At 30.1% G+C, this 26,044-nt stretch overlaps 6 protein-coding genes across 9 annotated transcripts; 3 read left to right on the top strand and 3 right to left on the bottom strand.

Moving 5' to 3' along the window:
* Positions 1 to 512: 512 nt before the first annotated feature.
* On the bottom strand, positions 513 to 2,228 carry LOC122506136 (60S ribosomal protein L22-like). The gene is made up of 4 exons (XM_043618139.1): positions 2,137 to 2,228; positions 1,486 to 1,626; positions 1,151 to 1,272; positions 513 to 711 (listed from the first exon to the last, which is right to left on the bottom strand). Exons 1-4 carry the CDS (start codon positions 2,143 to 2,145, stop codon positions 564 to 566), a joined length of 420 nt encoding a protein of 139 aa, XP_043474074.1. The 5' UTR covers positions 2,146 to 2,228; the 3' UTR covers positions 513 to 563.
* A 311-nt stretch (positions 2,229 to 2,539) lies between these two features.
* LOC122506131 (complement component 1 Q subcomponent-binding protein, mitochondrial) lies at positions 2,540 to 4,761 on the top strand. Its single transcript, XM_043618133.1, has 5 exons — positions 2,540 to 2,879; positions 3,385 to 3,535; positions 3,612 to 3,814; positions 4,185 to 4,273; positions 4,361 to 4,761. Exons 1-5 carry the CDS (start codon positions 2,660 to 2,662, stop codon positions 4,508 to 4,510), a joined length of 813 nt encoding a protein of 270 aa, XP_043474068.1. The 5' UTR covers positions 2,540 to 2,659; the 3' UTR covers positions 4,511 to 4,761.
* Positions 4,762 to 4,799: 38 nt separating this feature from the next.
* Positions 4,800 to 10,430, bottom strand: LOC122506129 (DNA polymerase delta catalytic subunit). Of its 2 annotated transcripts, XM_043618127.1 has the most exons (13): positions 10,277 to 10,430; positions 9,557 to 9,656; positions 8,957 to 9,068; positions 8,685 to 8,857; positions 8,325 to 8,584; positions 8,013 to 8,239; positions 7,761 to 7,927; positions 7,384 to 7,629; positions 6,966 to 7,268; positions 6,419 to 6,889; positions 5,920 to 6,326; positions 5,198 to 5,851; positions 4,800 to 5,021 (listed from the first exon to the last, which is right to left on the bottom strand). In XM_043618127.1, the coding sequence occupies exons 1-13, from the start codon at positions 10,324 to 10,326 to the stop codon at positions 4,925 to 4,927; spliced, it is 3,267 nt and encodes a 1,088-aa protein (XP_043474062.1). In that variant the 5' UTR covers positions 10,327 to 10,430; the 3' UTR covers positions 4,800 to 4,924. The 2 variants fall into 2 exon arrangements, with proteins under 2 accessions (XP_043474062.1, XP_043474063.1); XM_043618128.1 differs by lacking the exons at positions 9,557 to 9,656; positions 10,277 to 10,430 and adding an exon at positions 9,267 to 9,392.
* Positions 10,431 to 10,539: 109 nt separating this feature from the next.
* LOC122506130 (chromatin assembly factor 1 subunit B) lies at positions 10,540 to 13,008 on the top strand. Of its 3 annotated transcripts, none has more exons than XM_043618132.1 (7): positions 10,540 to 10,670; positions 10,922 to 11,076; positions 11,207 to 11,339; positions 11,411 to 11,717; positions 11,827 to 12,090; positions 12,173 to 12,400; positions 12,479 to 13,008. In XM_043618132.1, exons 2-7 carry the CDS (start codon positions 10,936 to 10,938, stop codon positions 12,984 to 12,986), a joined length of 1,581 nt encoding a protein of 526 aa, XP_043474067.1. In that variant the 5' UTR covers positions 10,540 to 10,670; positions 10,922 to 10,935; the 3' UTR covers positions 12,987 to 13,008. The 3 variants fall into 3 exon arrangements, with proteins under 3 accessions (XP_043474067.1, XP_043474066.1, XP_043474065.1); XM_043618131.1 differs by having other exon boundaries at positions 10,540 to 10,673; positions 10,924 to 11,076; XM_043618130.1 differs by lacking the exon at positions 10,540 to 10,670 and having other exon boundaries at positions 10,686 to 11,076.
* A 633-nt stretch (positions 13,009 to 13,641) lies between these two features.
* On the top strand, positions 13,642 to 15,221 carry LOC122506133 (activated RNA polymerase II transcriptional coactivator p15). The gene is made up of 4 exons (XM_043618135.1): positions 13,642 to 13,756; positions 14,463 to 14,547; positions 14,635 to 14,857; positions 14,918 to 15,221. The coding sequence occupies exons 2-4, from the start codon at positions 14,485 to 14,487 to the stop codon at positions 14,995 to 14,997; spliced, it is 366 nt and encodes a 121-aa protein (XP_043474070.1). The 5' UTR covers positions 13,642 to 13,756; positions 14,463 to 14,484; the 3' UTR covers positions 14,998 to 15,221.
* A 331-nt stretch (positions 15,222 to 15,552) lies between these two features.
* On the bottom strand, positions 15,553 to 24,829 carry LOC122506132 (serine-rich adhesin for platelets-like). The gene is made up of 11 exons (XM_043618134.1): positions 24,654 to 24,829; positions 23,963 to 24,133; positions 23,753 to 23,886; positions 23,526 to 23,667; positions 23,283 to 23,456; positions 22,989 to 23,212; positions 22,639 to 22,916; positions 21,981 to 22,570; positions 17,586 to 21,899; positions 17,440 to 17,498; positions 15,553 to 16,234 (listed from the first exon to the last, which is right to left on the bottom strand). The coding sequence occupies exons 1-11, from the start codon at positions 24,694 to 24,696 to the stop codon at positions 16,142 to 16,144; spliced, it is 6,222 nt and encodes a 2,073-aa protein (XP_043474069.1). The 5' UTR covers positions 24,697 to 24,829; the 3' UTR covers positions 15,553 to 16,141.
* Between the last annotated feature and the right edge of the window lie 1,215 nt (positions 24,830 to 26,044).

Below are 26,044 nucleotides of genomic sequence, written 5' to 3'. Positions count from 1 at the left end.
TAGTCCCTTCTGCGCAAGAAAGTTTTACATCTGAATTTCGTGTTTAGTTCACGATTATTTTCATAAACCTCAGAATTAATGTTGAACTTGAATTAATTTTCTGTATATTGAATAATTCTAGATTTTTTTTTGTTTTTGTGACTTTTCCTTTGATAAACAAATGCACGTTTTGGAAACACTGATATTACTACGCCGTGACGTAGTGTTATTGGAGAAGTCATGAATCATTCCTTTTAATTTTTTTCTCCCAACAAAAATCATTCATGATTTTTCTTATAAAAAAAAGGGTAGATAATTTTTCTCTATTGCAAAAGAATTAATATAATAAATATACAGGGAAGAGAAATCAAAATACTTTTGTCCCAAGTTTACACGGAAATACAAATTAATTGCGCGGGAGAATTCAAATAGTTGAAATTATTCATTTTCTCAAACAAAGAGGTGAGAAAAGAAAGAAATTCTTTATTCTTTATGGAAAGAAATTTAAAACGAATAAGAATAACAAACGATAATTAACGAAAAATGTATTTTTATTGAAAATCATAAATTTACATTTTTTTAATTTATTCTGCATCTTCGTCATCTTCATCTTCCTGGCTGTTAATTTGGAAGTATCTGAGTTCGTAGGTTTCTTTGTCTTTGCAAACTACTCGAAGCCAATCACGAAGTTTATTCTTTTTCAAGTATCTTTTCGTCAAATACTTGAGATACCTATTAAAACAATATCATTTTATTAGTGCAAATATCGCTCTAGATTAGTGAATTTTCCGTTCTTTCTTTCTCTTCTTAAAAAAACCCAAAACGGTTATTTTTTTACTCGAAATTGCGTTCAATTGGTTAAATTCTAAATTTCTAATTTTTTGGAAACTTGATTCAAAATAAAAGTTAAAATATAAAAAGAAATGGAAAAAATGTGTCGCGTTATCAACAAAGGAATTTAAGGTTATGTTTATAAATTTTTTTTAGTAAAAATCGTAAAAATATAAAGAATAAAGAATAAGAAAAATAAAAGTAAACCTCTAAATATAGCAATAAAAAAACATAAATCTCAAAATTGAATAGAAGAAGAATATTTAAAGAGAAAAATTCGATAACACTTTGTATCATGAAAAGAGAATAATTTAGAAAAATTAATTAGAACGATACCCACCGTTTAGAGAAGTCGATATCACTACTGACTGTTATTCTCATCTTGTTCCTTTCAATAGTAACATTATTTCCAAAATTTCCGGTTTTTCCGTTAACCTTAATTCGTTCATGAAGGTACTTTTCCTGAAAAAAGAATTTAAAAACAATTTTATTAAACAGCTTCTCCAAAACAAAGGAATTCGTATTCTTATTATTCTAACAGAAAATATGTACTAATTCCATTTGTAAATTATGTAAACATTCAGAAATTAAAACCGAAATATGATCCACAAGTTTTACAGGTTCAAATGAACGAAATATTTTCATCATAAATTAAAATAATCACAAAATACTTACGAAACTTGCGACATCCATAATATTGTCCTCGACTGGATGCGTACAGTCAATTGAGAACTTTAGGCAAACCTTCTTCTTCTGGCCCTTGCCACGAAGATGTTGCTTCTTCCCCACTGGGGCTTTAGCTTTTTGCACCTTGGTCTACAAATGAAAGACAAAAATTCATTAAACATGAAAAAATGTTCATTAAAAAGTATTACAATCATTATTTGAATAGAATTAGAAGATAAGAATAAAGAAATTCATTTGAGACGTGACAGATCAATGTTGAATAAAAAGTGAGGTTAGGAAATGCAATTTTCAACTCTTTCGAAAATAGAGCAATTTCTTTTCAAGCACTTTTGAACGCCACATTTAATCGTTAATCTCTCCTCAAGCAACACAATTATTTTACGTTCATGTGATTTTTTTTTATAAGAAATAATGAAATCACACGTGGATAAACTGTTAGACTATCGTGAGATGTCTGCGACTATCACTCGCGAGTGTCAAACAATCCACTTCAAATAAAACCATCTTTTCGAAATTGTAAAAAAATTTCACTAAAATCGGTAAACAGGGGAGTAAGTTTAAAGCGAATCGTAAAATTTTCAGTTAAAATTGATAAGTAAACAAATAAAATGATGAAAAATTGAGAGAACATAATCTTACCGGAGCCATTTTTACGAGAAAACCGGACGAAAGAACTTTTTAGAAGAGCGCATGTAGGGGAGTTTACAAGTTGACAGATGGCGCAACGAGCGCCACTGCGTAATTACGTTACGACTTACGTTATTTACCCAAGCGTAAACTTCACAATGTTCAAAACCCGCCTTTAATTCTTTGAAAACAAAGCGGGAAATTTTAAAACTTCTCGACTTTTCTATTCTTTTTTATAAAAAAAATTTCATAAAAACTTGTAATACTTTGGAAAAAATAAACAAAAGTTGATAATTTACTTCCAATAATTGAATATATCTAAAATTTCAATTGTTAATTGTAAAATAAACGCAATTCAGTCAAAAAAATTCATTTTGACCGGAAATGGATGAGTTTAAAAAATTAAAATGGCAACTGATGCAATACTTCCGGTTTCTTCTCCGAGGATCACGCCGGTTAGTGTGTTTTGTATTTAAATAAAATTTGTAGAAAAATAAAATTCTTAATCGTTAATAAAAAAGAAAAGTGTTTCAAAATGATGAATGGATTAGTGAGAAGTGCCTTGAGAGTGACGGCTTTAAAAAATGTCATAACACCAGCAGTAAATGTAACAAAAACCAATGTTCAAATTAATCGAATGCTATGGAACATGTGCAATCGATTAGAGCACAATTCATCAAATTTAGTAAAGGAAGTGAATAAAAGTCACAGTGAATTATGTAATTGCGGTGGTTGCCGTGCTGCGCACACAAAAGGTATTTATTCAATTTTCATTATTTAAATTTTCCTTTCTTTTCTCCCACGGGGAAAAAATATTTTCATCACCACGTGAGAGGTTAATTTTGTTCTTTTTTTTTAAGTTTTTCTCCTTTTTCTTTTTGCATTTTAGTGTCTATTTTTATAGTTGTATTGATGAATTTGCGTTAGTTTCGAGTAATCTTTTCTTCTATGAATGTTATTTTTTTTATCAAAATGTTTGCTCTTTGCTAATGATGAAATTAACCTCTAAAAAAATTAAATTTAACTTTATTAATATTTATTAAATCGTATTTTTCTCTTGAATATAAGAATTTAAAAGTTTTGCAAAAATTGCAATTTTTTAGGCATCAAAAAATTTGGTTCAAAGAAAATTGTTAATTGTTAATTTAAAAAAAAAAATTATCAGGTAAACAAATTTTTGTTTTATAAACATTGAAGTTGATAATCACAAAATTCGTTCGTAAAAATATTTATTATAATAACTTCTTTGCTTTGTTACAGCTGAGAAGGAATTAGTCGAATTTCTTGCTGAGGAAATAGTGGCAGAGAAGAAAGCTCGAAAATTAAAAACAATTCCAACGGATCTCGAAGGTTTTAAAGTATCACTCGATGGGGCTGAAGTTCGTCTTGTAAAAAAAGACGCAGCCGAAACGTAAGTTTTGACAATAATGATTAAATATTTCTTCTGGTTTCAATTTTTTTTTAATTTCAATCTTTTCTTTTCACAGAATTACAATTTCTTTTAATATTAATCACACAATAACCTCAGAGGAAGAGCCGGAAATTGATCCTCAAGATGACAAAGCAGACGTTGGGGAAATGAGAAGCAAACCTAATTTTGAAATTGATATTGTTAGAGGGAATCAAACATTATCATTCACTTGTTCCTTTAATAGCGAACCTGGAGCGTCTGGCGCCGACGAAAGTTATAGTAAGGAATTTGCAAATTCATCTGAAAATCTTTTTATTCTTTTTAAATAAATATAATGTATCCAAAGTGTTGAGTACAGTTAACATGATTTTATTTGTTAAACTGATAATTGATCTTTGGAAAAGTAAAATATTATTGAGTAAAAATGTACTTTACTTTTTATTTCTAATTATAAGGTACTTCTCGATAATGTAACAATTTCATATTAAATTTTTATTATATTTCTCGAATCATTTTCATTCGATTTTGAAAAAAATTTAAGAATTTAAGCAAATATTTAATATTTTTAAGTAATTCATATCTTATGTATTGTAATAAAACGAATATTTATATTCAGAAGGAAAAATTGACGTTTTTTTTCCTTTTTTAGATGACATTTTTGGAATTGACGAAATTACGCTCTTCGAGGGCGAATACTCTGACAAAGTTTATGCTGTAAGCGGAGAAGTCATCGATGGTGTAAGTTGAATTTTTTGGAATTTAAAATTTTATTTTCAAATCATTAATTTGAAAATAGAATTATATTTTAATTTTTTCTTTTTCCAGTACCTCTATGATCTTCTAATGAACTATCTCGAAGAGAAGGGAGTTTCGAATGAATTCACAGAGAAAATGATGGAACTCAGCACATCTTACGAACACACGGCCTACATTAGTTTACTCGAAGGTCTCTCCAAATTCACAACCACGAAATAAATTCCATTATTTGTATTTTGAGTCTAATCATATTTCCAGTGACGTGGAAATTCGCCTCGACGATTTTCACAAAACACACAGAAACAAAAGAAAAAAACAAAATGTCGTATGTTAATTATTGTATACTTTAAAAAATTTTTGTTACAGTTAGACGTGTATTTTAGTTTTTTTTTCAAACGCTAGACGATACTTTTTAGAAATGTTACACTGATTTTTCAGAAAAAAAAAAAATAAATCGTGTTGAAAAAAGATTCAGGTATTTTTATCTATTAAGAAAATTGCAAAAACCTTTTAGTAGAAAATTATTTTTATTTAATGTTTATTCAGTACAAAACATAATTCGAAACAAAGCTGTACAATTTTATAAGTAGAACGAAAAAGAACAAAAACGAAATTGGCTTTTTTTTTAAATTATTACCAATCTGGAATTCCAAATCTGTTGATTCTCTTCATTTGCGCATCAAGATCCATCTGCACTTTTTTTCTCATGTAGAAAATGGGACAATCTCGACTATAAAAAAAATATTTTGTTATATACTTTAAAATTTTTCCTTCTTTGAAGAAAAAAGAAAATAATTTTTACATTCTTATAAAAAATGAGAAGGTCTTGTTTCATATAATTATAAAAATATGAAAATGGGAGAAAAATGACGTAAATTTTCTCGAAATTGAAAGAAAAATAAATACCTGGTGCAAAGTACTTCTTGATGAAGACTTCCTTGACATCTCTGGCACTCGGTCCACAATCGACAAAATTTCTCCTCAAGTTTCCTGCCGGCGTTCGCTTCCTTTTCGAAAAATTCGCCCTCCTTCTCCTCGCAAAATTTACAGAGCGCAAGTTTCTCACGATCAGGAGTTAATACTGCTTTACAACCCAAACACACCTCTTTTTTCTTTGTAAACGCAACGAGTGCACCGACACGCGACGTAGCTACTGTTTTCGTTCTCGTATGCTCGCCCTTCAACAAAAGTGATTCTGCCCGATCGCCTAATATTGGCTCAAATATTCTCACCAACGGTTTTGACAATTGATTCTGCAGATAATAATTCGTGTCAATTGGAATACTATTTTCTAAAACGTAAATTGGATCCTCGGCCTTTTGATAGGCAGGCGCACCTTTTGCGCCATTTATAAATACATAGGGCACACGATCGCCGAGTTTCGGTGCCGTGCCAGCGTCACGCTTCTTCATTTTTGCCGCCAATTCAACGTGCGCCTGTTTCGCCGTGTAATCAGTTTTTGTCAATTCCTTCGTGACCACCAATTGTGAAATGTCAATTCGATTGCACAAGAGATCGCTTATCACTTGCTTTGCATAGTCAACTGCCTCATCTGGTTTTCTACGAAAAAAAGAATAAATTAGAATCTAAAAAATTGCCTCTTGGAAGAGAGCGGATCACAATCTTACCTGTCAATGAGTAATTTTTGCAGACATGTATTCATCATATTGGCGACAAGGGGACAATTATCGCGACGAACTGTCTCTAAACCTTTGCAATCCATTTTGTCGTATTTCTCAGGTGTTGTAAAATAGAGACCGGCGTAGCGTTTCTTGTTAATCAAGAGATATGGATAGTAGACCTTTTCGAATTCGAGTTTAATGGGTTTAATGAATTTTGCCGAGACATAATCGGCCGCCTCTTTTCCCAATTGCATCGCTTCGCGAATGTCCGTAACGCCAAATTTCACCATCACTGAATCCGTGTCGCCGTAAATAACAATGGAATCATGTTTATAGCCATTTTTCTTGCAATAATGCTCCTCGACTTCGTGCTTTGTCTTCTCAATCATCGTTCTTCCGTAGGACGTTACACTCTGAAAATAGAAAAAAATTTCTCAATAATTCAAAATTTCTAAAAATTAACTTCACTAGATTATATTTTATGTTTTAGATTTAATTCTCTTACGGCTGATATTTCCAAGCAGGGCAATTTTCCCATTTGCGCGCCAGTGAAACCGTAGACGGAATTCGCGGATACTTTCAATGCGTACTGTCGTCCGTCGAGAACCTTCTTCTTCAGGGGATCCTCTTCTTTTTTCAATTCAGCTTTCGCGACTTTACGCGCGCTCAATAAATTCTCAAGAATCTCGGGTAGAATTCCCTTTCTTACGTTTGTCTTAACAAACATGGAATTATACGGTGTCTTCGTGATATCGTCAGTTGACAATTGTAATTTATTTTGCGCACTTGGCGAAAGAAGTGTTGTGTAACACAAATTGTGGGCCATAATAATACTCGGATACAGAGAACTGAAATCCAAAGTTGCAATTGGATCGCTGTAATAGCCACGTTTTGGTTCAATAACCGTTGCACCCTCGAATTGCTCGTCCACTCCCTGACCCTGATGGGTTGGCATCAAATATCCGTGTTCTCGTGTCTAAAAAAAATTAAAAAATACAATTTCAAGAGCCAAAAAGAAGATAAAATAAAAATGTTTCGTTTTTTCTTCTAACCTTTCGTAAAAGTTGCGAGACGACTTTAATCTGCTGACCCCTGGTCAATAGAGTTGACAACGAGACACCAGTGACTCTCGCCATTTCCATATAAATAATAATACACATCAATTTGTCCAGTAAACGAAGAGGTAACATTGCGTCCTTCAAACAGTAAACGGCGAGACGACGACGCGTTTGAGCATTTCCTTTTTGTAAATCGGAAATAATACTGTGGTGCACGTCCTCTTTTTGTTCTTGCAAAAAATGATAACTCACGGCATTTAACGTGTAGGATCTCAATTTATAGTCACGTACCAATACCTAAAAATTTGATTTTAATTAGGTACATTTTTTTATAGATTTAGAAAACAATGGTTTTCTTATATTTTCTATATTTAAAGAAGTGCAATTATTAAAAGGACAATTTTATATTTACCAGTAAAAGATCAAACGGCACACGTCCTTCAAAATTAACGTGTTTATTCTCACGACGTCCCATTTGTTTGCTCTGCAGTACTTGATTGCGAATGATTGATTTGATATTTTTTATTCGTCCCAGATAATTGAAATCATTCACTTTTAAATGTTGAGCACGATTAATTAAATAGGGAAAATCGAAATTATTTATATTGTAGCCAGTGAAAATGTCCGGATCCAATTGTCGAATAAAATCAGCCCATTTCTTGTATTTGGAAATTAATAAAATTTATAATTAGGAATTAACATGAAACATAATATAAAATAATAATATTAATAAATTAAATCAATAAAATAATAAATATTATTATTTTTATTATTTGAATTACTATTTACCCTCAACATTTCCTGTTCGGTTGCGTAGCTGAGCACTTGACAGCCGACAATTGGAGCACAAGTGTCCAAAGTGAAGATATTACGCAAAAAAGGCTCAGTCTCGCCCTGTCTGATCACCATGTTTGCTATTTGAATAACCGGATCGTGATTGGGCTCGGGAAATATTCCTGAAAGCAGAAATTTTCAATTATAATATACTTGATTTTAATTTTTTGGTTTTTATTAAATTTTGATGATCTTGAATAAAATTACCTTTACGACCGGCACATTCAATGTCAAAACTGAGAATTCTGAAGGGAGCAACTTTGGACCATTGGCCTTCGGGAGCGTGGGCGATGAAAGCATCCCAGGCGATATCGACTTCGATCTGGCATCTTGAAGTTATCGGCAAAGCGTGATTATAATAACCACGTATCTTCCATTTTCCAGCTGGTAGTTCTATCCATGAGCAGCCCACCATATTTGTATCGACCATAAATCTACAAATGCGTAATTCATAAGAAATTCGATGAAATCAAAAATTAAAGAATATTAATTGATTTGAAAGAAATAGTAAATTCTTACCGAATATCAAAATCGATATTACTTTCGAAAGCCTGATAGGCATGATTAAAGGTTGAATAAACAATTTCCTTTTCCAGTAATCGTCGACAAGGTGCGAGTAATTTTGGTAAAGCGACCGTTATTTTGAGAAACGGTGCCAAATCCTGACCACTGTAACCATAAACATTTTGTCTCTTCACTAATTCAACAACCAAAATAGCCTCTTGAATATTATCAGGATTCGATTTCATATCTTTTATCACAGCCTTGTTGAGGGCTTCCTATTTTGAAAAGAAGAGAAAAAGAATTACATTCCTCCTCAAAGAAAATAATAACAAAAAAAATATATTTTTCTAAAATTTGTCTAGCTTTTTTTTTTACCTTGAAACTTGAGCAGTGACTGTTTGTAAATTGTGGAGGTGCAGTGACAAAGAGGTACGGACAAAATCCATGAACGTGACAACAAACTGAATTTCCTTTTTCCGTGACTCCGTATAATCTCATTACGGGAACAGGACCCACTTTGCTTCCTGGCATTCCAGAAAGTGGTTGATCTGAAATTACAGGAATAGAAGATTAAATTCTCTGTTCTTCATTGCAAGTAATACTTTTACTTTACTTTTTAATGATTTTCTTAAATGAATTTAAATTACCTGTATAATGATCGACGTCTATTTGTTGAAAACATAATGTATCTTTCGATGGATTTAAATTTGGAGGTGGTGGTCTGCTCCATTTTGCCGAAGTATTTTCCTGTTCTGGTCCCTGTTAAATTAAAATAAAAACAAAAATATTTATATTCAAAAATTTTAAGTTTCCTTTTATTGTAATTTATTATCATTTTTTTTAATCGCTTCTTTAGAATTCTTAAAAATTATTATTATCGCTTCTAATTTTTGCAAGAAAAAAAATAACCTTGAAATTTAAATTTACTATTTGAATAATAATTTTCTATTTTCATACCTTTTTTGAAAGAAAATTCCAGTTCATAATTAAATTAACTTTTTGTAAATAGCAAGAAACATTCTTTCAGTGACATTTGTTTATTTCTAAAATAATTGACGATATTGAAAACGTATTGCAAAATTTTTTTATTATTAAACATTGACTCCATGCAAAAATCTGCTCGCGAATACGACCGCGTAATTCAAAAGATTTTTTAGCTAATCTTTATATTTTTGATGAGAAAAATTTGATAATAAATTAACATATTCAAAATTAGGTACAATAGACAAAATATTAAATATAATTACTTCTCCTTTCACTGTATCAATATCGAGAAAATCGTCATCGTCACCATCAAACATTGACGCAAGTTCGGATTCAAATTGAGACGGAGTGTCATCGTTATCTCTGAAAAATAAAAATTATTAATTATAGAATAAACAATTTTTCTATTTTATTTTCAATTCTCAACATTAATAAACTTTGATTAATTAGAAATTAAATTTCTGTTAGTAAACCATCATTTTATTTTTCCAAATAGAATGTAAAATAATTAAAAGAAATTGAGTTTCAAAACAAATTATAGGGATAATTAATTTCTAGAAAAGAAATTTTTTTGTTTTTTCAGAAAATTAAAATATTTTTTAAGAATTATAATTAATTTACATAATTTATAACATTCTTATTCTTATATTATATCAATATATTACAATAATATGTTAATCACCTTTGTTATTATTAATAGTTTTTTAAATTATTATATTCAATAATAACAAATTTGATTTAAACCCAAGTTTAAGTTTAGATTCAAAGTTGGGTCTTTATTGACAATTTCCAAGAATTCCATAATTGCCAATATTCTTTTTTTAAATTAAACAACAAATTTTTGAACTAAATTATAAATGCTTGTATACAAATTAAAAAGTTCAATTTAGTTATTATATAATTAAATGCTTGAGAATAAAGAAATGTATTTGAGGTTAGAATTTTGGAACGTTATTAAAATTTCTAAAGAAAAGTATATTTACCCAATTTTTTGTTTTTTTGACGGAGGGCCATTAAAAGGTTTTTTATTCATATTTATTTAGTTTTAGTTTTCGTTAAACTTTGCCAATTTTAACACAACAATGAAAAATGAAAACAATTCCCATAAAAAACAACAGAAACAATAAAATTAAAGGCGCAAAACACTGTCAGTTTTTGGCGCGAAAGCACTTTTGTCCAGAGTTAACAATTATTTTAAAGGCGAATTTAGATTAGAAAATAAAATGAAAAAAATGATCGTAATCCAATGAAATTTGTCGACTTTTTATCAACAACGAATAGAAAATTATTAACGATATTTTAAAATACAGCTTTATGATTATTATACGGCGGTAACATTTACATGTGTGCGTGTGTGTGTTGTTCCGCAAAATTTTTTAGGTTAGTTTTTGTTAAGTTTCCTGTTTTTTTAAATTAAATAAAAAATAAATATAAATAAATTAAGAAAAATTAATAAATATGCTATATTGAATATAAGAAAGAATTTCTCTTGGTCGTGTTGGGAATTAATAGAATTATATAGAAATCGACAACTAATTTGATTTCAAAAATTTTTTATCAAGACAAACTTCTTTTGTTGTTTTAATTTTTTTCTTAAAACTCAAGTCAATTTTTTGTTTGTTTTGTTAAGTTTTCGACAAATATGAAGTGCTCAATTCCTGAAATTTCATGGCACAATCGTGATCCAGTATTAAGTATCGATATACAAGTGGGTAATTGGAAAAATTCTTTGGATGAAACATTTTGGAGGATCGTCACCGGAGGAGCGGATTCTCACGTTTTGGTAAATTGGATTTTTTTTCGTAATTGTAAAAAAATTTGTCATTTTTATATTTTTATTATATTAATTAGTACTTTAATTATTTTTTCCTTCTAATTTTCTTTGGCATTTATTTGCTTATTTATTTATTTAGATTTGGCATTTATTGATAAACGATACCGGTGGAGCGATTGTTTCCTGTGTCACTGATTTAGAACGACATCAAAGGGCAGTTAATGTTGTACGCTTCTCGCCTAGTGGTGAAATTTTAGCTTCCGCCGACGATGGTAAATACAAAAGAAGAAATAAAAAAAACTTTCTTTCTCTCATATTCAAAATTTCAACTTTTTCTTTTTAGAATCGATAATTATTTTGTGGAAACAAAAAGAAGAGTCTGAACTGAGTTCATTTCTCGGCGAGGAAAATTCGAATAAAGAACAATGGACATCGTGGAAGGTTTTGAAAGGTCATCTTGAGGATATTTACGATTTATGTTGGTCGCCAGACTCGAGTTCCCTTGTCTCGGGATCAGTCGATAATACCGCAATTTTGTGGGATTTAAACAAAGGACGAAGTAATTGTATATTGTCCGATTATAAGGGTTTTGTTCAAGGAGTCACGTGGGATCCTTGCAATCAATACGTTTGCACTCTGAGTTCCGATAGGTAAATTTTTATTCTTCTTACTGAAATTCAAAATTTATTTCTTTATTTAAGTATTTTTCTACTCGTAAACTTGTTTTGATTTTCAAAACAAATTTAAATTTGATTGCAGACATTGCCGATTAATTGATCTCAACACGAAAAAAACCGTTCAACGAGTGACGAAAGCAAAAATACCGACTCCCAGTGGAAATCCACTTGACGGAAAATGGGTTCGATTATTTTATGACGACACATTTAAATCTTTTTTTCGAAGATTAACGTACACGCCAGATGGTACGCTTATTATTGCTCCTTCGGGAATTATTGAACCACAGGAAACAACTGACAAAACAGCGAATGCGACTATTGTCTTTTCGAGGCATAATTTAAAAGAGTAAATATTTTTTATGCGATATTCCATACAAATTGAAATATTTCGAGAAATTTTGTTTCTAAAATTTTGATTTATTTTTCAGACCCGTTATGATTTTGCCGTCATCGGAAGAGCAGACGATTGCTGTTCGCTGTTGTCCTTTATATTTCCATTTACGTGAAGATGGACCAACGTCAATGATTCCCCTGCCTTACAGAATGATTTTCGCCGTTGCGACTCATCGTTCGGTTGTTATTTACGATACACAACAAACTTCTCCCATTGCCATTGTTTCTAATATTCACTTCACAAGACTGACCGATGTCGCATGGTAAATTATTAAAAATTCTTTTTGCATTATTTTCGATCCTTTTTCATTTCATTTTCATGACATTTTCATTTTCCCCAGGTCATCGGATGGAAAAATTCTAATGGTCTCCTCAACCGACGGCTACTGTTCGATAATTCAATTTCAAGACGACGAATTGGGCAAAATTTACGAGAAGCCAATTGAAAGTGAAAAAATCAAAGACACAAAATTAGACACAACGCCGACAAAGACAAAGAATTCACAACCATTCGTTGATATTGACACAAATGCAATGGACATTGATATTGTTAAAAAATCAGATACGACAAAAAAAGAAAATGACACGAAAAAAATAGACACAGTGAAAAATAACGATATTAAAAAAAATGAAAGTCGAAAGAATATGACGAACGAAGAAAAAAATAAGACCACTGAAATATTTGAAGAAACAGAAGATATACAATTAATCTACGAGGATAATAATACGGAAAACAATGTTAAACCAACTGGTAGACAAACACCGACAAAAGTTGAATTACCACTTGTTAAAACACCGCGTAGAGTGAAATTAATTACAATCTCGAGTCCTAAGAATAAAAAAGAATAAATAAAGAATAAACTCCAGTAAAGATAATAAATTTTTTTTCTCAATTTTTTTTTATGTTTATTTTTTTCCAAAATATATTGAGAAGAAAAAAATCACTATAAAATATGAAATTTATAATTTCTTTTACCTTTTTTTTTAAATCTAGAAAAAAGTAAATTGTAGAAAAATATATTCTTGAAAGAAACAATTTTCTACAAATACTCGCTTATAGTTTTGCGTATAAAATATTACAAGTATCGTAAATATTTAATCAGAAAAGCGTTTTTAATTTCAGTATTTTGTTTATTTTAAACTAAGTTTTTTTTCTAAAAATATAATATTTTATATTGAGAGATTGTACATAGGTCTCACATATTTTTACAATGTAAATATAATTCGAATAAATTTCTTATATTTTAAAGAAATCCTAACTTTTTCTTTTCTCATTTCTTTTTTATTTATTTATTTATTTATTTTCATGATTAATGGGCTCAAGACCCTTTCGTAGAATGTTAAGTTAAGTAACAATAAATTTAATACTAATTAAAACTAAATTTACAAATAGAGAACAGATTTTTGTTATTTTAATTAACACATTTTAAATTAAGCGCCAAATCGTAAACATGTGAATTCGGCTTTAAAAATGCTACGTTCAAAAAAAAGGGACAATAAATTCCCGCCTTTCGAGAGGGAAAGTGAAGCAGGGAAAACGAAAGCGGCCATTTTCCGGTAAAAATTTACACAGCGTGTTAAACAAGATTGTTCTTGCGTCCAACGGTTATTTTGTCAATGTAAGTACACAAACAATTTGTTAATTATCAATTATTTTTGAAAGTATTTTTTGTGAAACGAAATTTATCAATTAAAATCATAATATTCTCAATATCGTAAGATTCCTCAAAATATCTTTATTTTAAGGAATAAAATCAGAACAAAGAATGTCTGCGATAGCATTATTGTTTATTCACTAATAAATGAACTTAATTTTGAATATTTTTATGTAAATTCTATATAAAAGAAAGAGAAACATTTTTTTTGTATTATTGATGCTTATTGAATGTTTCGTTCTTTTAATGCATAATTTTTTCAAATTTTTTTCTATACTTTGAAAAATTTAGGTTATGGAATTGATTGACAATTGATATTTGTGTCTTTATGGTATTTATCACGTTTATTATTATATTTAATAATCAAAAATCAAACCTTAAGTTTCAAATTTACTTTTTAATTTATTTTTTACCAGATTATTTTTGTATTATTGAAATAACGGAATTTTTTCTTATTTTGCTTTATTTGTTGTTGGTAGTTTCCTCGACGTTTTAATCGAAATTTTCTAGATAATTCCCAAGAAGTATTTTTTAAATAAAAATATGGAATAAAAATTATAAATATAAAGAAACTATTTTGAAATCATTTACTTCAAAATTTATTTTCGTATGCAGACAATTCGCTTGTCTTTCTATCGCATTTTTTTAATTGAAAATAAATTATTTACAGACTAATTTGATTTAAATTGAAAATGCCGAAATCTAAGGAATTCGTTGAAAGCGATGATAGTTCAGCGAGTGGAAGTTCCTCTGAGGTGATTATTTATATTATAGTATAAACAATTTATTTTTATTTCTCAAGAAGATACAATAAATTTTTTTTATAAATTTGTAAATTCCAGACTGAAAAAAAGGGAAAGAAGAGACCGAAGAAGGAAGTGAAGCAAAAGGAAACTACTAAAGTGGGATCTTCAAGTAAAAAACCAAAGACAAATGAAGATCAAACGTGGGAATTAGATGAAAAATGTCTAGTCACTGTTAGAGAATTTAAAGGAAAAACTTTAGTTGATATTCGTCATATGTATGAGGATAGAGAATCCGGAGAATTAAAACCAACGAAAAAAGGTATAGGAAGCTTATTTTAAAAAATGAAAGACAAAAACTAAATATTTATTTTTGTTGCAGGCATATCTCTAAACAAAAAATTATGGCAAAAATTGGTCGATATAATTCAAGAAGTCGACGATGTAGTTAAGGAAAAATAAAGATTCTGCTATTGAAGAAGAAAAAATATACTTATCGTTCAATTTAATTGAACCTGTATGTATATATGTATTTAAATAGTAGAATCCAAAGCGAAGTTTTTACGTATTTTTATAAATGTTCAACTCTCGTCGAATTCGTCGATCCTGTAATATTTATATTCATTCCTTCAACAACGTTTTATGTTTAAATATTATGATTATATAATAAAAAATAATATAAACTACTTCCATTGAATTAATAATTAATAATTCTTTTTGTGAAAATAACTTTGTTATTGAAATTTTGAAAATAAAATTCGTTTTTTGTTTCACTATTTTAATGAAATTTATTTAAAAAATATACTTCTGTCGCAAAATAATAGTAAATGATGATGATGATGATGATGAATACAAATAAATAATAATTTGTACGAGCTTAAGTATGATTTACAAACTTTCACTCAACTATTATCTACAATTTTTATAAAAATTATTACTAATCGGCGGGAGATTCTTATTACATTTAAATTATCAGCACTGACAATGAAAAAAAAAATTGGCTTAGAATAATTAAAATTAAACAAAAATCATTAAATTTAATACTGAAAAAAGTCAAATTTCTTTATAAACATAATTGTCGTGTCATTTTTTACCATACATAGAAGCTTAAAAAATTGACAACTTTAACACGCTTAAAATCGCACTTACATGTTTTTTTATATTATGATATCTAAATTTAAATCTAATTACAAAAAGAAAGATTTTTTTTTAAAAAAAAGAATCTTTTTTTAATGTCACATTCGAAAGCACAAGTATAATATTTACAGTTATATAAAACTAAATGTTTCTAAAATACTAAATAATTCTTTTTTTTGGAGAAATCAATATTTTTTGTACATACAAAACAAGTTTTGTGACATTTTTTTAACTCTATTATAATCTATAAATTGAAGTCTTTGTAATAAATGCAACACATTCAATACGTTGCTACTTTTGTCTTCTGTTTTACACTTTTTTTTTCTCTTTTTAACATCCATTATTTTCCATTTCTATTCAAGGAGAAAAATTTACTTTTGTCTTTTTTTGCACTTCCTTTTTTTCCGTCTAATCCAGGGAAAAAATATTCCGAAATATGGGGAAAAAAAACTTTGTTGAATATTAATTTTTATGCCTCTCCGTGAATGTAGGAGAGAAGTTTTTCCACTTCCATGTCTCGAAGTAGTGCTAAATTTTCAGGTGCGCTTACTTTTGCTTTTGTCTGAAAGTAAAAGAAATTATTGTTTTTTAGAAGGTAATTAATTATTTTTGTTTGCTTTAACATTATTTGTATTTTAATAATATTGAAATTCTTCTGAAATTAGTTAAATTTTTTAACATTTAATTATTTAATAACATTTAATTAATTATTAAAAATTTTGGATTTATTGCAGAATTTTAGTTAAAACACTAAAAAATTTAAATTTTTGAGAAGTTACAAATTATTGAAAAAATTCAATTACGCATATGTTCAAAAATTTTTTTTTAAATTCTTGACAAAATTTCAATTATCTTTATAAATAATAAAATTCTTCTTTGAAATTCAATTACTTTTACAAATTTTAATAAAATTTTAATTATTTTCAAAAAATTTTCCTCGATTTAATGATTTTTAATATCAATTTTAATAAAATATTCCAAAATAATTCAATTATTTAATAAAATTCTAGGCAAACATTTAATTATTTTCATAAATAATAAGAATTTCACAGGAATTCAATTATTTATAATTTGTTTTTAAATTTCTTTCTAACAATTCAATTATTTCACAAATTTTTTTATAAATTTCTTCCTAACAATTCAATTATTTGCAATTTTTTTTTTTTAAATTTCTTTCTAACAATTCAATTATTTTTATAAATAACAAAATTCTTTTTATGAATTCAATTATTTTCATAAATAATACAATATTCTACACAGGATTTCAATTATTTTTAATACAATTTTAAACGAATTCCTCGAAAAATTTAATTATTCTTAAAAAATTTATTAAAATTCGTCAAAAGGATTTTATTATTTAAAAATTTTGTTAATGCAATTCTTTATGAAAATTCAATTTTAAGAAAAATTCAATTATTTAATAAATTATTTATTTTTGTGTTTAAATAATTGCATTTTTTTTTTCATGTTTTATAATAATATTTCTTATAAATTGTTGAATTTAAAAAAGGTTTTGAATTCGAATCTTTTGGAGATCTTAATTCCTTCGGACAAAAAATAATGATAAATTATTTATTTAAAAAGGAAATTATTGATGTTTTGGAATAATTTTCCAATTTTCCAATTGTAAATAGATGTAATAGAATATTTTTTGAGTATGTAATTCTTTTTAGAGTGAAGCAGAATATTTTTTAAAGTTCAAGGAAAGTCTAATTTTTTTTTTGTAAATCAGGGAAAAGGAGAATTAAATTTTTGTTGTCAACTTACATGTTCTGGTTCTTCTGCCACTGACATTTTCCTCTTACGTGACTTTCCTTTTGGTTTCTCTGAAATGAAAAAATTAAGAATTGAAACGAATGCTTTAAAATAAAAAAAAAAAAATAGAAAATTTATAATCAAAAAATAAAAATTACCTTTCTCAACTGTTTTTCCAGCGATAATATTATCATTTCTCACTATTTCCTCGTTCTTCGCATTAATATTCTTATTGAAACCCGTCGATTGCACATTTTTTAAAATCGGCGACGATGAAGCCAATGGTTTATCATAATTCTCAATGACATTTGTCAATTTTTTATTATTTTTAGTCGGACTCCTCTTGGCGGCACGTTTTTTCGGTTTTGGCGAAACATTATATATCTCCTCCATTGGCGTGACCGCAAGAATAATTCGACGCGTCTCACCATTATCTAAATCAATTTCCATATCGGTGAAACTGTATTTACGTTTTCTTTTCACTTTAACAGCCGTTGTCTCGTCATAAATAAAATGATATTCCCCATGTCTCACTTCGGTGACATTCAGGAAGCTTTGTTCAACACTGTCGTTTTTATTTTTCGGCACTAATTCCAAACTCTCCAGAACGCAGGGTAAATTTTCCTTTGATTTCTCATCTGCTGTTTGCTCTGAATTTTGATCACTAGTATCAGTTTTATGATTCTCGGAGGTTTGCCGTGATTTCGATCTTGTTCTTCGTTGATCAATTTGTTCATCGTCACTAAATAAATCACGTTTCACTAAGTCGACTTTTGCTTTTAGAGTGAGTTTCTCATCTTCGAGGGCTACTATAATTTCCTTTAGTTTTGTGTCTGAATTCTTTTCCTCGCGCGCTTCTTCTTTTTCAATCAATTGCTTCTTTTCCTTAGTTTCCAGTTTATTCTCCTCTGCTTTCAAAATCCGATCATTCGCGTTCTCTTTCGTTTCCTGTTCCTGCGAACTCTCCGCTTTTTTTGTCCGTTTCGGTGTCTTTCCCTTTTTCGGCGTTTTCCCTTTTTTGGGCGTTCGTCCCTTCTTTGGCGTTTTTGTCTTCTTCGAAATTGGCAAACTCTCCGTTTCTTGTTTCTTTTCGTTGCTTGTAATCATTGGTTTGTTGGTGTTGTCAATGATGGGAATTTCTCGAATCGACGGAATTTCATTCTTTGGATTCTGATTTGATTGATTCGACAATGTTCTCGTTGAATCTCGTTGAATTGGATTTTGAATTGGAATTGCCATCGTTTGGGGATTGGTAATTTTTCTCGATGTAATTTTTCTTGATTGTACGTTTCGTACTCGAGTGGAATTTCTCCGCTTGTCCTGATTGACAGCGGCTCTTGTTCTAGTTCGTGAACTTGCTTCTACGAAACCTTTCTTGAGGCGCTCGCGTTTTGAATCGAGCTGCATTTTTAATTGATCGTAGTCGATTGGCTGTAAAGTTGACGGTAATTTCTTGTCGGCGTTGCTCAATATACTCGCCACTTGTTTTTTATCCGAGGAATAAATCGATGCCACTGCTGTTTTCAGTAGATTTTCCTCCGAGGTGATAATCTCCGAAATTTTGCTCGTTAAATTAGTCGTTATGTCAGTGCCCGCTTTCGAACTACTTGGAGTTTCGGAAATTGTCGCCTCGATGAGTAAATCATTTTTAGCCGGTGTTTCCTGATCGTCATTTTGATCGACGACCGAAAACATTTTCAACGGTGACGCTTCTTTTGCAACTGGTTTTTCGATTTCTATTTTTCTCTCCACTTTCTTTTCAACTAAGGTTTGAATCGAAGTTCGAACAGAAGTTGGAGCTGAAGTTTGAACAAAATCTGGAACCGAAGTTTGAACAGAAGCTGGAACCGAAGTTTGAACAGAAGCTGGAACCGAAGTTTGAACAGAAGCTGGAATCGAAGTTTGAACAGAAGCTGGAATCGAAGTTTGTACCGAAGTTTGAACTAAAGTTTGAACAGAAGTTTGAATCGAACTTTCAATATTCTTAATTTCATCACCGATTTTCGCCAGACTTTCCGAATTTGTTGTCAAAACTTGAACATCGACAACAGCGGTTTTTTCCTCATTCACAATCTCCGGCTCGCAGGTGAGTTGTAACGACGAATCATCACTGGAATCGGAAGCAACTTTCTTGACCGGTGATTGATCTTCACTGCCGGATGAATCCGAACTCTCATTCGAGTTACTTGACGATGAAGAAGAGGACCTGGAGGAATAACTCGACGATGTGTCACTATCGCTGTCCGATTCATTGTCGCTCTCGTTCGAACTCTTGTCCGACTGTTCGTTCACTACATTTTCGCTAATTTCCACCGTTTCAATGACACTCGAGGAAATTACCAATTCCTCCTTCGCCGCCTCCTCACGTCCTAAATTTACCTTGACAACCTGGAATTCCTCGACTTTCGTGATACTTTTATTAGCACTCTTCGTTAATTCGGTCGGAGCGTCACTAGTTTCGGAACTCGGCTGATAATACGGGGAACAGGAGCTAAATTCACCTTTTTTTAACGCGTCCTTCGTGTTATCACCAGCGAGATTAGGCGTTAATTTATTGCCCGGCGTTGGTGCGAAATCGGGTGTTGGAAACAAATCGGGAATTTTACTTGAATCTTCATTGCGCGATACTTTTGTGAATGGCGTTATTGAACTACTGTTTGGACTCAAAAACCTTGGCGTCGGTGGAATATCTTTGGAATTTTCGAATTTTCTCGGTGTCTCGAGTTGCATTATTTTAGCCGAATAATTTGGCGATGTTTTCATGAATTCAACATTTTGTTGTTGTTCGCTTCTTGGAATTGTCACAACTTTGGCGTATTTCTTGACAATATCGCCCGATTTTTTCTCTATTGTTTTCGTTCGACTTGTCGTTGAGGAGAGAGTTTCGATTAATTCGGGAGTGGAGAGAATTTTTGAGTTTGCTTGAATTTCGGATTCGTCTAGTGTAAAGGATAAATCTTTATCGCTTGGGAAGAAAGTTTTTGAATTATCCAAAGATTCGTTCTTTTCCGATGTCTTACTCTTGTCATTCAATGAATCCTTGAGTGAAAGATTTTGATCTTGATTTTCATCTTTTTCCGAAAGATTATGACTCGAAATATTTGCCGAAACTTCACTGGATATATCACCGGAAACGTCCTTATTTTCACTGTGAGAAGAATTTCGTTTTTTTGATTTTTTGGTCGAATTTGTCAATTTTTTCGAGACATGTTTCTTCTTTGCACTGTCGGTCTCCTTTCGAATTTTACTTTTGCGTTTGGAACTTTTGGCGTTACTCTCCTTGACACTTGTTGCGACTGTCGTCTCCGGATTGGCCATTAATCGTAATTCACTGTCCCAGCTCTTTAGGACTTTTGACGATTTTTTCTCAGTCTTTTCGATTGGTGGGAAATTGGAATTTTCGTTAGGCGAAACTTTACCTAAAATCATATCCATTCCGGTGAATTTTTCCCAACCGCCCATTAATTTTGGAGCTGGACTACGCGTGGCTATGGGAATTTTATAGGCACTTTCTTCCTTCGGTGGACTTTTTGTATTATTTTTAGACGATGAAGTGACGAACGGCGGTGATTTGAATAGAGAAGTTCGACAGTGTGATTTTGAACGATTTCTGGCTGAGGAGGGAGAAATTTTACTTGTTGATTTACTGGCTGAATTTGAAGACTTTGGTGGTGTGCCGAAATCCAGGGCTCTTACGTGACTGTGACGTCGACGTGGTGTCGATAAACTGAGACGATGATTTTTCGAACGACTCTTGATAATTGATTTTGGTGTTCGTTTGGTTATTAAATCATTTTTCTTTTCGATTACACTTGACATGGGAACTGGAATTTTTTCGCTTAAATTCACCGTCTCTTGTGGTTCCTTCGTTTCTTCAATATTCTTTATTACTTCAACATTATTCTTCTCATCAACGCGATTCATTTTTAAAAATGGCGACAATCCAGAGAGGGAGAATGTCATCGAAGCGTCGACATTTAAAGTTTCAATTTCGTTGCCACCTAAAAATTCCGCGGCACTAGTTTCATTACCATAAAGTGTAATCTTCTCCAAATTGCAAACGGGTTCAATACTATTTAAATTTGTCTCCTTGGCAGTGACTATTTTCGGAATATCGATTTTCACTACCTCCACATCTGATTTGACATTTTCAGGAACACTTTTCACTGGTTCGAAATCTTCCTCAATTGTATCGATACTTGGAAGTGATTTGGGTACGAATTCTGTTTCAACAATTTTTTCATCACTGATAGTTATTACCGGTAATTGTGTTGGTAATTCGACTGTTGGTACTGAAATCGTCACTGGAGCGATCGCCATTGGAAGTGGATTTTGTTCCTGTATTTTATTCTTCTTTGAAGATTTAGGCAATTTTTTTGGTACATTCACGTGTTTGAAATAAACAGGTTCTTGCTTGACTTGAATAGTTTTTGGAGCAATCTTCAGATACTGGGGATTCATTAGATTTGTATCTGAAAAAAAAGAAAAAGAGAATAAAAATTCGTACTTTTATAGGAAAAATTTAAAGGACAAAATAATGGAGGACAACTCACATGATGGAGGAACTCCCAGAAAACTGCCAGGTTCATCCTTTGAGCAAACAACTAACGTGGGAGTTATCATTGTATCAGAATAAATTTCCGGTTTCGGAGCCGGAACAACTTTCACCGGTTTCTTTTCCTTCCTCTTTGAAAATTTATTCTCCTTGGAGAGAACTTTCATAGAAATGATTTTCGGTTTATTGGAAACGACAGGAACGGGTTCGACAATTTCGATACTTGTGTCAAGATCGACGGGAATATTTTCTTCGGAGTTGATATTTTTATCGTCGGCAACATTGTTCTTCGGCATAAATTCATTGTTCACTTGTTCTGAAGTCGATTTCTCATCTTTTAATTCAGTATTTGCTGAATTTGCATTTATGATACTTTGAATAGCGGCATTATTCTGATCATTGAGATCACTGATATTAATTCCCTCAATGGCTTCTTTAACTTCACTCGAAAATTTAGAACGTTGAATTGAAGAAAAATTGCGTACTTCAATCTGATTCTCTGTGGTTTCGATGATTTTATTTTCATTTCGTTCTGGTATTGTTAATATATCAGTTAGATTGTTTTGATTCGATTCTCTTTGTTGCTCACTGAAAATTCAAATTTATTTTTAAAACATTTATTAAAAAACACACGTGGAATATTTTAATTTACGTACTTTTGGTTGAATTCCGATTTACCCTTGGCTTCAACGTTCGTATTTGAATTTGAGTCGGTAATTTTTAAAACTGAGCCGACAAATTGTCGAAATGATGGAGTAACCATTGTTTCCTCGACAATTGACTTGAAAATTCCGGAATTATTCAAAATGCAGGGATTCACGACGAGGCTTTCGTCTTTGTAGATTGTGTCAATCGGTAGTACACCACTTTTATTAATATTTTCTGCTATTTGTTCCTGAATTTCTTTACAGTGTAATAAACCTTGATTCAGCAACTGAAAAATAAGTTTCAAGTTTAACAAATAAATTAAAAAATGCAATGTCCAATAGAGTGGAAATCAACTTACGCTTAAGTTCTCGAGAGTCTCGTTCTTCATTAAATCCTCATAGTCAAGAATTTCCACCCAAGGCAATGGTTGTGTTCCTGTAGTTTGATAATTTTTAATTAAATCCTGTGTGTCAGTGGACATTGAACATTTTAACGGAGTTGTCGAAAACGGTACACACTTATTTAAATCTCCAGTATTTTTTCCTTCATTTTTGTGTGAGTCCTGCACACTCTCGGCTTGTTCTGTAAAAAGACATATTTTTAAAAACGAAATTTAAATAACACTATTAACTGTTAAGAATTTTTTCCTAACCTGATGTTCCAGGCATACAAAATCTAGAATCGTAGTCATTGAATTCATCGTGAATAATATGAGGTTCCTTAATTATATGTTTAGCAGATGATCCTTCGCCAGGAACCGATTTTGTTGAATCAATATAACCCGGTAGACTTTCAGCAGGTGTTGCTTCAATTTTATCACAATGAACTGCAAAAGAAGAAAAATTCAATGAAAAAGTAAAATAATTTGAAAATATTTAATTTGTGAAATACTGACTGTTATCAGAATGATACTGCTTCTCGGGTGTTTGCTGTAATTTCGCAAAACGCTTACAGCGATCACGATCACTTCCACTCCGCTGTCTTTTTCTAATACTACTGGAAATAATTGGCGATCCTCCTGAATTTGTCGCTGAATTCTGAAAATTAAAATTATCAATTTTCAATTGACAATGATTAATGGTTTTATTTAAATAAAAAATTTCAAGAGAATATTCTTCATACCTGAGATGGTACATTGATATTGACAACAAAACGTTGACTTCGTGAACCATCAATTAAAAATCTGAGTTGTTCAAGAAAATCTCCACAATGCTTCACTTGATCAGAATCAGCAATTTTGCTTAGCCTCTCTTGAACTAGAAAAACATTAATTAAAAATTTTATTTCGAATATTATCAATTGAACACTATTAAGTATAACAAAAATTCTTACTGAAGGAAATTATGGAACAATATTTGTCGAAAACGTCGATTAAAGTCATTTCTCTGACTAGTCTTCGAAATGTTTTCCCACTTGCTTGAACCATTCGACATTCTTGCAAAAGTGGAGACGCTTCCAGGAATATTTTCGCTGCCTCATCACATTTTTGTTCCTCCAAATAACCTAGAAATACAATATAAATAATTTTTCAATTTTCAGTGTCAAAAAGTAGTCACGTTTTATAACCGACAAATCTATTTTTAACACAATTATTTACGTTTATCATTGAAGTCAATAAAAAATTTTAGCATTCTAGAACATAACCTTCGAACATTTGGCATTTAAATTATTTTCACTCAAATTATTCTCATTTTTATAGCCTGCTGATAAAAATGATAAGGAAACAATTCCATCTCATCTTTTCTCTTTTCGTAAAATTGTCAATTTCGAAAATTAAAAATATTTATGTAATTTTTTCATTTTATGCTGTCCTTCAAAGTACCTATAACTTTATTTCCCTGAATACTTTGACATCAAAGAATATTGAAAATTTAGAATACAAAAGAGAATTGTGCAAAAATTATTTAAATTGAAAAACATCGTTTTCTGTTGATATTTTTCATTTTATTTTTATAAAAAGGCTACTTATTAGAGACGCATAAGAATATTATTTTTTAGAATTATTATATACACTTATATTTACCGATGACTAGTCTAGCAATTTCCGATGGCATAAACGTTTCCATTTTCGTCTAGAAACTTGTAAAATCTCACAACAAAACATTAGTTATATATTTTTTAATATAAGAAAAACAATAAAGGTGAAACATTTTATTATACGAGCTTCTTCACAAACACAAATAAACTCAACAAGTGCACACAAACATATACCAATAATCCCAACAACAATACATGGCGGGAAAAATAGTTTCATACAACATCTTTCATTTTACTGGACAAAAAAAAGAAGATAATTATTTTTGAATTTAGGAAAACGATATTTTTCATTTAAGCAATATTGTAAAAATTAATCAATTATTATTGAATGATAATAATTGAGTATTGATTTTTAGTTTGTTAAATTCATAATAAATTTATTTAAAATCTAAAAAAAGGTAATTATGGTAATTATCATCTCTGGGGTATTTACTAAAGGTGCGTACACACTACTAACACGGTCTTGAGAAAATTCAAGTCTGCATTTTGATTGGCTCTATTTCACGCAATTTTTTATTATAGAGCCAATCACAATTAGTGATGTGAATTTTGGCCCGCCCAACGAAATTCAATTTGTAAACAGTGCTACCAACATTAAAACATTTTCTAACTTCCGGATATCGACAGATAGAGCTGTTTTTTAAAATTGACAGTTGTTATTATTTAGTTTAAAAAATTTCATTGTTTATAGTATTTCAGTCCCTTTTTACTTTTTACTTAGGTGTTTCCGTTTAAAAAGTGATTTTTGTAAAATTAATGCTGATAATAACAACATTTAACAGGAATTAAAAGGTATTGTGGATTAAATATGAAATTTTATTTGCATATAGTATAGTGATTACCAGAATAGAACGATTATGATTGTTGGTTAAAAATGATTAAATCTTACATTTTTTTTTAAGCAAATTTATTTTTTATTATAAAAATTGTTTTCTATATACAAAAATGCATAATTTTATGAAACAAAAGGGAACTTTTGTGGAGAAAATGTTTATTTTTAAAGTGAAAATACGTACAATACTTTCTCTACAAATATAATTTTCCCTAATGACAATAATATTTTTATATTACAAATAGCATGTGGAAAAAATTAATCAATAACTAAAATTATTGAAATATTTGTAAAAATGCATTATTTACTATCTTTGCTTACTTCAAAAATGCTAAAAATATTTACAAACTTAGAAGAAACAAAAATTAATTCTACCTTCTTTGACCATACAAGTTTTTTGTTTAACGAAATATATATACATATTATAATTATCACATAACTTATTATGTGAAGCAGTAAAAATATAATTAATATCTATACATTTATATCAGTCTCAATTTTATAACAATTTTATGGCACAACTGCCACAATAAAGTCGAGTATTT

This window comes from Leptopilina heterotoma, unplaced genomic scaffold (genome assembly GCF_015476425.1).
Source record: "Leptopilina heterotoma isolate Lh14 unplaced genomic scaffold, ASM1547642v1 Lhet_397, whole genome shotgun sequence".
In the NCBI taxonomy this organism is placed as follows: Eukaryota; Metazoa; Arthropoda; class Insecta; order Hymenoptera; family Figitidae; genus Leptopilina; species Leptopilina heterotoma.
Note: the sequence above shows the minus strand (reverse complement) of the source record. Positions and strands in the feature narration are given on the sequence as shown.

What these genes read in the sequence shown, in the direction of transcription:
- LOC122506136 (XM_043618139.1), bottom strand. An exon ending in TTATGGATGTCGCAAGTTTC is followed by an intron (nt 1,273 to 1,485) that starts GTAAGTATTTTG and finishes TTCTTTTTTCAG; the next exon opens with GAAAAGTACCTTCATGAACG. An exon ending in GATATCGACTTCTCTAAACG is followed by an intron (nt 712 to 1,150) that starts GTGGGTATCGTT and finishes TTGTTTTAATAG; the next exon opens with GTATCTCAAGTATTTGACGA.
- LOC122506131 (XM_043618133.1), top strand. Translation starts at nt 2,660, where the DNA reads ATGATGAATGGATTAGTGAGAAGTGCCTTGAGAGTGACGGCTTTAAAA. An exon ending in AAAAAAGACGCAGCCGAAAC is followed by an intron (nt 3,536 to 3,611) that starts GTAAGTTTTGAC and finishes TTCTTTTCACAG; the next exon opens with AATTACAATTTCTTTTAATA. An exon ending in TGGCGCCGACGAAAGTTATA is followed by an intron (nt 3,815 to 4,184) that starts GTAAGGAATTTG and finishes TTCCTTTTTTAG; the next exon opens with ATGACATTTTTGGAATTGAC.
- LOC122506129 (XM_043618127.1), bottom strand. Translation starts at nt 10,326, where the DNA reads ATGAATAAAAAACCTTTTAATGGCCCTCCGTCAAAAAAACAAAAAATT. An exon ending in TCAAAAAAACAAAAAATTGG is followed by an intron (nt 9,657 to 10,276) that starts GTAAATATACTT and finishes TTTATTTTTCAG; the next exon opens with AGATAACGATGACACTCCGT. An exon ending in CCTGCTTGGAAATATCAGCC is followed by an intron (nt 6,327 to 6,418) that starts GTAAGAGAATTA and finishes TTCTATTTTCAG; the next exon opens with AGTGTAACGTCCTACGGAAG.
- LOC122506130 (XM_043618132.1), top strand. Translation starts at nt 10,936, where the DNA reads ATGAAGTGCTCAATTCCTGAAATTTCATGGCACAATCGTGATCCAGTA. An exon ending in TTTAGCTTCCGCCGACGATG is followed by an intron (nt 11,340 to 11,410) that starts GTAAATACAAAA and finishes TTTTCTTTTTAG; the next exon opens with AATCGATAATTATTTTGTGG. An exon ending in TGCACTCTGAGTTCCGATAG is followed by an intron (nt 11,718 to 11,826) that starts GTAAATTTTTAT and finishes ATTTGATTGCAG; the next exon opens with ACATTGCCGATTAATTGATC.
- LOC122506133 (XM_043618135.1), top strand. Translation starts at nt 14,485, where the DNA reads ATGCCGAAATCTAAGGAATTCGTTGAAAGCGATGATAGTTCAGCGAGT. An exon ending in CGAGTGGAAGTTCCTCTGAG is followed by an intron (nt 14,548 to 14,634) that starts GTGATTATTTAT and finishes TGTAAATTCCAG; the next exon opens with ACTGAAAAAAAGGGAAAGAA. An exon ending in ATTAAAACCAACGAAAAAAG is followed by an intron (nt 14,858 to 14,917) that starts GTATAGGAAGCT and finishes TTTTTGTTGCAG; the next exon opens with GCATATCTCTAAACAAAAAA.
- LOC122506132 (XM_043618134.1), bottom strand. Translation starts at nt 24,696, where the DNA reads ATGGAAACGTTTATGCCATCGGAAATTGCTAGACTAGTCATCG. An exon ending in AATTGCTAGACTAGTCATCG is followed by an intron (nt 24,134 to 24,653) that starts GTAAATATAAGT and finishes TTGTATTTCTAG; the next exon opens with GTTATTTGGAGGAACAAAAA. An exon ending in TTGTTCCATAATTTCCTTCA is followed by an intron (nt 23,887 to 23,962) that starts GTAAGAATTTTT and finishes ATGTTTTTCTAG; the next exon opens with TTCAAGAGAGGCTAAGCAAA.